An 11,312-nucleotide genomic window follows, 5' to 3' on the forward strand; every position below is an offset into this window, starting at 1 on the left:
GTTTCTCCTCCTTCCATTCCTCTATCCACTCCTCCTCGGTTAAATAACATGATTAATATTTTTTTGTTGTTTCAGGTTGTAGTTATGTCAAATCTACCTTTTACTTTACGCCCCTCCTATTTCCTATTGCTGTTAGCCACGCCCGTTTACAACAACCTCAGCAACCCTGTGCGTGACTCTTTAATCTCAGCCCTTCCTGTGTTAAGGTCCGCCATTCCCGACCGTTTAAGCTCTGCACCTTCTACCTGGCCAATCCCACTCTTCCTGTTTGGTTGAGCCCTCCCCGGACGCTCCCAGACAGCAGAGGGTATCGACGATCACAGTGTCCCCTGGCTCAGTGCCACTAATCTCTATGCTAGCTAGCATTGTTAGCATGGGATTTTATATTCACCTAGCGGCCATCTTGGCTTTAAATGCTAGCTTGGTGGGAGAATCAAATGCAAAAATCTAAGATAGAGGCTAGGTGACCAAGGCCCATTGATACCCTAAAGCTTACTGCAGTTGCTAACATTACCGGCATGACTAATATTACTCTACCATTAACAGTACTTCAGTTACTTTAACTCTTTCCGAGATAACACAAGTAGGGGAAATATAATGAAGAGATCCCCGAGATGTGTTTGAGATTTCCCTACCCTGTGGCAATTTAAGCATTTTTTTTTAAATTTTGTAGCACACAGTATTATTTGTTAAACAACAAGGGTTGGCTTTTAGCATTCCATGTTTAGCCTCGCTCCCCCCCCCCCCCCCCTTCCAGCCTGGCTGAGTGTCCGCCTGACTGCTTACTAGCGGCTAAGTTAGCAGCTAGGGTTAGCGATGCGTGTGGCTCCATGTGAGCACGCTCAGTGAGGCTGCAGACCTGCTGAGCCCTGTTGATATCTCTAGGCCAATGGGAGCAGCAGGAGGCTGGCGCAGGGGCGAGACGGGAGGGGGGGCTAGTGTGTGAGGGGCGGGGCTTGATGAATAAATCAGAGGTGGTATAAAGGCTTGACGCTCGATGAGGCTGGTGCATGTGTGTTTGTGTTTGTGTGTGTGTGTGTGTGTGTGTGTGTGTGTGTGTGTGTGTGTGTGTGTGTGTGTGTGTGTGTGTGTGTGTGTGTGTGTGTGTGTGTGTGTGTGTGTGTGTGTGTGTGTGTGTGTGCTCGTGTGCACGTACATGAGTGCAACTTTGTGTGTGCATGCTGGGGCATCTATGATTAGGTTTCGGGATAGGTTTTAAGATCAGGTCTGTGATCAGACACCACAGTCTTCTATGGAAACACACACACACAGACATGCACACAACACACACACATACAGTCTTCTACTGTAAGATACACACGCACACTCACACAGACACCACAATATTCTTCCGTTAAAGACATGCCCCGCTGACACCTGTAATGTCCGCCACGGGAGCCTAGTGCCATTCTCCGAGGCACTTCCCCCTATATGAGTGTCTTCTTGGCTCCGGGCGTCGGGTTATGTAATATTATATAACGTCAGACAATTAAATGCTCGCTCGCCCTGAGCACCTCTCAGAGCCACTATACGGTGACTCTCACTCGCTCGCCCTACCACTCCCCATTCCCTCCCCTCCCCCTTCCCCCCACAGCGACCGACCGGTCCAAACTGGCTCCAGCACTCAGCAGTCACAGCGGGCTGTTGTTACCACGGAAACCAAGAGAGCACGGCAATGACAAATCCATCCTGCAGAAGAGGAAAGGATAAGAGGAAGAGAGGAGAGGACAGGAGAGGAGGAAGGTTGTTCGAATGTATATTTATGAACTGGCAACCGCACTAAGGAGAGTCAACAGCTGCTGGCCTACGCCGTACACGAGAGATTAAACACCTCCTCTACGCAGATGACCTGATTCTGCTGCCCCCTATCCTACCGGGTCAACATAAAGACCTGTACCTACTAGGGACTTATAACCAGACCTACTACCAGACCTACTAGAGCAGTACTATACTACTACCAGACCTACTGGAGCGGTACTATACTACTACCAGACCTACTGGAGCGGTACTATACTACTACCAGACCTACTGGAGCGGTACTATACTACTACCAGACCTACTGGAGCGGTACTATACTACTACCAGACCTACTGGAGCGGTACTATACTACTACCAGACCTACTGGAGCGGTACTACCAGACCTATGAAAGCAGATCTAGAAGGACCCGGACCATGGCAGGAAACGTTAAAAAGACTAAAATATTCTCAGGGAATCAAGCAAACATTAGTTAAACACAAATAGGCTACTACACACATAGACACATCCAGCCCCACCCAGTACAACTAGTTGGCCAAAAGATAGATTACTTCCACTGCAAATATCAATGCTGCTGTGAATGAACTTAAAGAGAACGCTCGCAGGCCATCGGACGAGCCTCCAAGTCAATCCCTGTGTGCAGCGTTCCGGCAGATCCTCTTACGAGTCCCGAGGAGAGCCACAGACAATGCATGCAGGGTGAAATTAGAAACCCACTGATCATTCAATCCAAAAAATATGATTCTTGTTTTTATGCAACCACCTAAAAAACAACGACCAATGCTAATATCAATTTGACAGCCAAAAGAGCCAAAAGAGCCCGTCAAGCAAAAAAACACAATCCCCTCACTCAGTTGGTCCTGACCCTCATTTCCCGGGTTTAGTCTCATCACAGCATCGGCCCCAGAAGACAGAGATCTACACAATTAGTCTGGACCAAACTAACACAGGGCTAAATACATCACGGTGTTTGGCCATAAAACAATCAGCTTACTGTAGCAGAGTGGATGCTCTTCATTTGGCTGAATTATTGGCATGACTACAACTCTTTCTATTGCCAAAGCAATCATTGATTGGCATAAAAGAATGTGAAGGTCAATCGATATACACAAATATTAGAAACACCAGTAACATGAATAAATAAAATATGAGGGAATCAAACTGATGTATTAATTTGTCTATTACAGTGGTCATCTCTCTGAGGAAGAGACACAGAGACAGAGAGAGAGAGAGAGAGAGAGAGAGAGAGAGAGAGAGAGAGAGAGAGAGAGAGAGAGAGAGAGAGGGAGAGAGAGAGAGAGAGAGAGAGAGAGAGAGAGAGAGAGAGAGAGAGAGAGAGAGAGAGAGAGAGAGAGAGAGAGAGAGAGAGAGAGAGAGAAAGAAACCGTGAGAGTTTCTCTGGTCAACAACAGCGTCTTGTGTTTCATTAATAAATGGGCTTCATATGCAAATTAGGCTTTGGGTGAATGGGACTTGGGGGAGGGGCTTCGTGTGTCTGTGTCTGTGTGTCTGTGTGTGTGTCTGTGAGTGTGTCTGTGTGTGTGTGACCAGGGCAGGAAGGAGAGGTTCTGAATGGCGGTGGTTTGGCAGGCCCGGTGTGTTGTGCTGCTGTTCTGAGCCCTGAGTTCTGAACAGGTTCTGGGGCCGGTTACCCCTGGCTGCGGCAGTCAGGAACCGTCCTCTATGGAGGGGAACCGTCCTCTATAGAGGGCGTTCTGTCACGTCATCCCATTGATTCCATCAGCCCACTGGACAGACTGTGTAAACAAACAGTTCTCAGCAGTTGGCCAACATTAACGGTAAAATGGCACACCCTGATTTATTTTTACGTTCTTCTTGTTAGTGCATTCCAAATCTGGAGCACGAAATCAACCATTTAGCCGTTGCAGATCGATTGAGATGTTCTGCTGCTATGCAGTTTTTTAACATTGAGTTAAGTCATCACTGGGTGTCACATGATCACCTGCACAGCATCTCTAGTTGGCCCTCGTCCCAGTGGTTCCACACTCACAGGATCCTCAGCCCTTCAGCCAATAGGAAAGGAGTTCCTGTCAGGGAAACGGTCCAAGGTCCAGCTCCGAGGCCCCGTGTTTAAAACAGTCCAGTTGGAGTACGACAGCGGGGCCAGGAGGGTGCAGGACGGTCAGTGATACGGTGGTGCTCCTCTGGCACCCGCAGAGAGCCACGCCCAGCGCTCATACCACACTGGTAAAAAAACGTAACGAGTGACGATGTAGTCGATACACATTGGGTCTATTTCTCATGAATTGGAATTTCACATTCCAGCGTGAACGGCTATTACATGCTAAACCCATCATTATTATCGCTAATAATTATTAAGACTGTTTCTGAGAAACACAAAGAAACAGACACACCCACACACACCAAACACACACACACACACACACACACACACACACACACACACACACACACACACACACACACACACACACACACACACACACACACACACACACACACACAGGATTAATTATTCATAGTCGCAGGATGGTGGAGGGAGGTGTGTGTGGAGGTCCTGCTGTAGCGGGTCACAGAGTGTACTGTAGCAGTACTGGACGACTGGAGTACCATGGTAGTTTATAGTGCAATATGTTAGAACTGTGGTACTAGCATTTCACTACGTTATAGTACTGCGATTATACTGTAGCACTACAATTGATGCTTCTCTGCAGGAGGTCCTGTATGGAGTATCCCTGCGCCGGTACCCTTGGTATCGGGGTACTATGCTAGCACTGTGGTGCTACGTAGCGTGCAACATGAGTACCGCAGTCTGTCTCCTTTGCCAGAGGTCCCGCACGAAGTGTCCCAGGGTTGAGATTTGGATTAAAGCGATGATGTCACAACATGTACTGCAGCGCTTCCCCTTGCCTTATAACCTCCACTTCCTCCCTTCAGATTATCCTATTGGCCGAGAGCCCTGCAGGGCAAAGCTGTCCAACAGACACAGCACTTGTCTGCATCATCTCAGCAGGCGGTCTGTGTCAAACTCACGCAAACACACACACGCACACACAAACAAACACAAGTCCCGGCATAAACAACACACTTGCACGGTCCTGAAATGAAGTCAAGGCGAGACACGCCAACACGTTTATCCCCCGCTAGAATCTGAGGTTTTTCTGTCTCCCCACAATTTCAGGTGAAAACTTGTCAAGTCACTAAGGATGAGACTAGCTTCCCCATCCTCTCCCCCCCCCCCCTCCCCTCACCCACCCAACCCCCTCCCTCATCACCTCTATCTGTCCGTGAGCCAGAGATGGGGGGTGGGGGGGATCTGGTTGGAGTGGGGGAGAGGGGGTTGTAGAGAGACTGCTGCGCTTTCTGTCTCCAATAGAATGAATGGACTCGAAATAGGAGCCAATCAGCTGCGAGCTGCGGCTCCGTATAAAAGCGAACAAAGCTTCTTAATTCTGGACACCAGTATTCACGTCGATCTGCTTACTCTCGCTCCACTCCAAGCTGCTAAGACTTGTTTTCTCCCCATAGAAAAGCGTCTTCAGGTAGGCTTTTCTTTGATTTTAAATCGCTCTAGTCGTCGAGCGTATTTTTTTTTGGAGAGCGCTTATGGCGCGCACACGGAGACTCCTTCGCTGCACAATGAACCAAAATGAACGGTTCATATTTTGCATGCTTGACAGACGGAGGACTACAGTGCGATATTGCTAAATATAGTCCGTCATTGCGCGTTTGACGGCTGTCTGATTGTTTTTTTTGGGGGGGGGGGGGGGATGTCTGGATTCCGGTGCAGGACTGCGTCTCGGCATTCCGGCGACCTTGTCCAGGTTGATCCTACACCCGCAGTAGGCCTCCATCCCGCATCCCCACCTCGACATTCCTACATCAGTCCACCTCAAACCTATTTAAATCATCTGACCAGCGGACCGAAGGCTTTAACGCCTGATTTTGGTTAACATCCATCCGCCCCCGTGCAGACGGTGGATGTTAACCCATCGAGACGGCGCACAGAGGGTTAATTTGAGGCTAAATGGGCTTTTTATTGAGCGACCGTTATCTGGCTGGTTGCGTCACCGTGTTGTATAATAAGTCTTTGTCCCGCTGCCTTATCCCTCCAGACGGCTTTATAGGGTGCTGCGTGCCAGCCTGGGACGACTCATTAAGCGGCTGTGTGTGTGCGTGTGGAGCTGTGCGTGTGTATTTGTATGTGATTGTGTCGTTGTGTTATTTCCCCCCCCCCATCAGGTGAACCAACCATGCCGTTCGGTAACACGCACAACAAGCTGAAGATGAACTACTCATCGGACCAGGAGTTCCCCGACCTCACCAAGCACAACAACCACATGGCCAAGATCCTCACCCCGGAGATTTACTCCAACCTGCGGGACAAAGAGACGCCTAGCGGCTTCACCCTGGATGACGTCATCCAGACCGGCATCGACAACCCAGGTATAAAAGCCCCACATCACGTGACCCTCCATCCTATCTCCTCCCCCAGTCCCATCGGTCCGTCAAAGGCCGTGTCATTGAGTTGCGGATTTCTCAGTATTTTCTCGGTCACGTGAGGAAACCCAAGTCCATCGCTAGGCCTTTAAACCGCAGCGGGCCTCCAGCAGTGACCTTGTGGTCGCCCCCTAGCGGGGAGCCCGCGCACGGCCGCTTATGCTCGGCCGTCCGAAACGGATTGGTTCGATATTTAATTTGTAATCTTCTGGAGGAATGAACGAGCACTGGTAAAAGTTACATTGCAGGGTCGATGATCACGTGACCTTAAGCAGGACACGGACATCGTCGTAATATAGGCCTATTAGTTACCGGCAAAATGAACAAGTTCTGCATAGAATATGGAGAATTAGCCTACCTCATTGATAACATTGGACGACTGCTATAGTGTCACTGGTCTTAACATGCACCATTGGAGAGGGTTACTACATACAGGTTATTATAAACAACGATATGTTTCTAAAACAGGCCACCCCTTCATCATGACGGTGGGCTGCGTGGCGGGAGACGAGGAGACCTACGAGGTGTTCAAGGAGCTGCTGGACCCCGTGATCGAAGACCGCCACGGAGGGTACAAGCCCTCTGACAAACACAAGACCGACATCAACCCGGACAACCTGCAGGTACGCACGCAGCGGAATAATCGCACGCACTATCGCACGCGCATAGACTCAGAAACACACACTATACACACGCACACGTTTTTTAATATGATGTTCGTGCGTGTGGCGCACGGCAGGGCGGAGACGACTTGGATCCCAACTACGTGCTGAGCTCCAGGGTGAGGACGGGGAGGAGTGTTCGCGGGTTCTGCCTGCCGCCCCACTGCAGCCGCGGGGAGAGACGCGCCATCGAGGACCTCTCCATCCAAAGTGCGTAGCTCCGCTTCTCCGTTCATGCGCACACATCAATGATTAATGGTCCGCTGCTGCCCCCTGCCGGCGCAAACACCTACTAAAGTCAGTTTTACATTCCATCGAAAGATCCCCTCAACACTAGTACAGATTGGGAATTTGAGTTACAAAATAATATAAAATAAGAAAGAGTTGTGTTGGAATTGACTTCGTATTTCTTTTTTGATAGAGTCTCAGGGTGCTCATGCATTTGGCCCTGTAGCAATGACCAGTTGTGCAACATGAGAACAATGAGGCTCAATAATAAACGATTTAATCAAAACAAGGAGGGGCCTGCCAAAAATACTCATTGGAGGTTTAACAGTTCGGTCGAGGTCGAAAAGAACATGAAGAGATAGGAAGCTGGAGGGCTTATAGGCTACTAACGGCCATAAGAGCCTAGCAGGTAACAGACGGCACTGAGAAAATCCTTTTACGTAATACCCAAGGATTAATGTGCACGTGCTGTGCCTTCTTGATATAAATGTCATGCTCTTTGCTGCCCCCTGTCGTGCGTTGAGATACTGCAGGTAGTCCATTCTATAGACTTCACAGCCAAAATGATTACTTTAATTAAACGGCCCTCTATTTCATCGCCATGTTTGATGTGGATCAGCCTTTAGAAGGCATTTAAAAATCGACCCTATCACACAATGGCATGCCCCACCCACATGTATGATCGATATATCAGCCTAGCCATTTCTACAGGCCACTGCATATGCCAGTGTTAAAATTGGGAGAGGGAAAGCGTCTGAAGCGTCTTAGAGTACCATATTAAGCGCTATATAAATTGTATTTATTATTATTATTATTATAGTCTGGTGGGAAGGGGGTTTGATCCAAACCCAGACAAAAGGCACTGGGTTTGTTCAGCAATGTCTTTAGTCTACCTGTAGTTATTCTATAAAGCAGGATTCCCTCCAACCCCTACCGGTGCCTTAATCACATGTATCGGTATTCACTGTCAGTTTCTTTCGATCAAACCGTCTGCTAAAAAACAGTTACAGTTAAAGCTGAATAAAAGTGAAGTTGTCGTCGGGTGATAAACGGGTGATAAACGATTCCCCATGGACTCGCCCAACAGCGGTGTGATTGAAGGTTTAACAGCGGTTTGCTGCGCGCAGGTCTTGACGTCCTGGACGGGGACCTGAAAGGAACGTACTACGCCCTGAAGAACATGACAGATGAGGAGCAGCAGCAGCTCATCGACGACCACTTCCTGTTCGACAAGCCCGTCTCCCCCCTGCTCCTGGCCTCCGGGATGGCCCGGGACTGGCCCGACGGTCGTGGCATCTGGTGAGTTCCAGGGTACCAACGAGACCCATCCCAGGCCGACAGTAGGGCCTCTGGTGTCGTTTGTAGGCGACTCCCAACTCCTAAAAGTTTTGTGGATCTGCTTCATCATGGGTCAACCCGTCTCCACCTTTAATAGCAATGTTCCCGTGACCTTATTTGTATCGCTCCACACTACGTCAATTACGAGAAGTTCACTCAATTATATTTAGTAGTACAATAATTAATGTTTAGTCATTCACTGAATGATGAGTATTAGTTCAATAAGTAATGAGTTATGGATCACTAAATGATAAGCAGTAACTCACTAATTTGCTCGTGGCAATGAATCATTAGGACTTTGGGTCATTTATTCATGTCTTAAAAATCTTTCAATATTTTTTATTGCACCATTAAATAAATATAGTCTCTGTCAGTCAGCAATCTGGGATCTGGATTGGCTTGGAGCTCAGTAGAGTGACACGGTTCTGTTTCCTCAGGCACAACGAGGGAAAGACCTTCTTGGTCTGGGTCAACGAGGAGGACCACCTCAGGGTCATCTCCATGCAGAAGGGAGGCAACATGAAGGAGGTCTTCAACCGCTTCTGCACCGGCCTCACAAAGGTATGAATCCCTGCTCCTCAACCCCTCAGGTTAAGATTAAGAAGGACACATACATTTTGATGCCACCACTCATTTCTGTAGCGCCTGCCTTAAACAAATGTCCATGACAGAGACTTGTTTTTTAACTCCCCATTGCTATAATTCCTACGTCCAATCGCATCATTACCCTCACGCCTTCCTGTTAAAGGAACGATGCAACCTCTTAACCAATAGATACCTCGCGCCATGGAGAATCCCATGCCTTCTCTTAGCTGCACACTCAAAACCAAACCACCTCCCGATGTTATTGCAGATCGAATCCCTGTTCAAGGACCGAGGACACGAGTTCATGTGGAACGAGCACCTGGGATACGTCCTCACCTGCCCCTCCAACCTGGGCACCGGGCTGCGCGCCGGCGTCCACGTGAAGATCCCCAACCTCAGCAAGCACGAGTCCTTCGGAGAGGTCCTCAAGAGGCTGAGGCTCCAGAAGCGTGGAACAGGTAAATACGTTGAACCGCATGTAGCTAAAGGACTTACCCTGAACCCTAGATGGCCCTTAACCCCTGAACCTAGAAGTATATGACTAGATGGCTTTGGACCTTAAACCGTGTCCCTGACACCTCTCCCTTAAGTGAAAGGTGCCTTAGCCCTAACCCTAAGGGAAGATGACTCTATCCATGACACCTTAGAGTTGACCCTAGATGACCCTTAACCCTGTACGGCCCCCACATCACATTTGTATCTAACCCCTCCTCCTCCTCATTCAGGTGGCGTGGACACCGCCGCAGTGGGCGGAGTCTTCGACATCTCCAACGCCGACCGGCTGGGCTTCTCGGAGGTGGAGCTGGTGCAGATGGTGGTGGATGGCGTCCGACTGATGGTGGACATGGAGAAGCGCCTGGAGGCCGGCCAGGCCATCGACGACCTCATGCCCGAGCAGAAGTGAACTCTGACCCACTATAACCCTTGACCTATGTCCCCCGCCCCCCCACTCCCACCCCACTCCCATCCACAACAACCACCCCCCTCACGTCATTCACCTATATCCCTCCCTCCCTTCCTTCGTATATATATATATTTATATATATGAATATATATATCAGAAACCAATAATGTAAAGTACAAGAGGGAGACTCCATTCTGTCCTGCGATAGCTTCGTCTTCCAACAGCAGCTCTGGAGGGGTTTTCTATCTTCTGTTCACGTAGTTGTTGGATGAACACCTCAAATAAAGTCTTTGGCCCAATCCATGACCTCCTGGTGTTATTATTAATGTTTTTTACATACATATGAAATTAGATGCTACTGGCTCAAAGATGCATATTCAATTCAATTTTATTTCTATAACCCTTAATCACAGGTACAGTCTCAGAGTGCTTAAAAGGCCATATATTTATGATATTTATTAAATATACTGGTAAACCGTGGACACCATCAATGGAACCCTTTTGTCCACCTGGCTGTATCATTCAGCTGCTGTGAAATATTAATCTTGATAAGAAATGCCTGCACTCATGGCGATCTTAATTACTGACATATGGACAGGTTATTATATATTTTAATATACTATGTTATATTATCTTAATCTCTGACTGTTAATGTGTTTTGTGTATTGTGTTTTGTGGTCAAACTCCGGTGCAGGGTATTTCAGCCTCAGTGTTGTTTCAAGAGGTCGACAGAGAAGGAGCATAGCTGTTCGTTGGGAGTATAGCCAATAGACGGCAGCTCAACGCGCTTTACCAATGAAACACATGTTTGGCTTTAGAGATGAAGAAAGCTGTTGGCCTTTAGATTCCGTTGGTTTCAGCAAATCAACCAAAGCTGTAATCTGATTGGATGTGGCTTGGTGTGGGAGGGGCTTTTGAGAGGAGGATCCTAATCGGTGTATGCGTGTCTGTGTTTGTGCGTGCGTGTATCTGTAAATGTGTGCATTGGTGGAGGTGGTCGGGGCGGGGAGGGGGTTCATTGGGTTTATCTGCACTGCTCTGGGGTTTTATAGTACTGCATTACTTCATAGTACTGAATACTTAACTGCTAATGCAGACCTAACACTCTCACAGATCAGATGTTAACATGTAAACTAATGAGAGCATCCTAGGGTTAGGCTGCAAAGCAACCCTAACCCCTTTACCACTATGAATTAATAAATACAGGTGTTTAATATCTGAAAAAAAAATGCTCAAGTCTCTGTATTCATTTATTTCATTTTCAGTTTTAAATTTAGCCTGTATTTTCCCCCTTTAACATTATCTTAACATTATCGTTTTATTTATAGCCAGGGGACATAAAGGGACATCTTTTAAG

The 11,312-nt window shown here is 48.1% G+C and overlaps 1 protein-coding gene across 1 annotated transcript; it reads left to right on the plus strand.

The window, feature by feature from the left end:
- The first annotated feature begins 5,079 nt into the window (after positions 1 to 5,079).
- Positions 5,080 to 10,261, plus strand: ckbb (creatine kinase, brain b). Its single transcript, XM_030345622.1, has 8 exons — positions 5,080 to 5,280; positions 5,981 to 6,184; positions 6,707 to 6,861; positions 6,978 to 7,110; positions 8,256 to 8,427; positions 8,904 to 9,027; positions 9,320 to 9,509; positions 9,777 to 10,261. Exons 2-8 carry the CDS (start codon positions 5,992 to 5,994, stop codon positions 9,953 to 9,955), a joined length of 1,146 nt encoding a protein of 381 aa, XP_030201482.1. The 5' UTR covers positions 5,080 to 5,280; positions 5,981 to 5,991; the 3' UTR covers positions 9,956 to 10,261.
- Positions 10,262 to 11,312: the final 1,051 nt, after the last annotated feature.

Source organism: Gadus morhua, chromosome 21, assembly GCF_902167405.1.
Source record: "Gadus morhua chromosome 21, gadMor3.0, whole genome shotgun sequence".
Classification (NCBI taxonomy): domain Eukaryota; kingdom Metazoa; phylum Chordata; class Actinopteri; order Gadiformes; family Gadidae; genus Gadus; species Gadus morhua.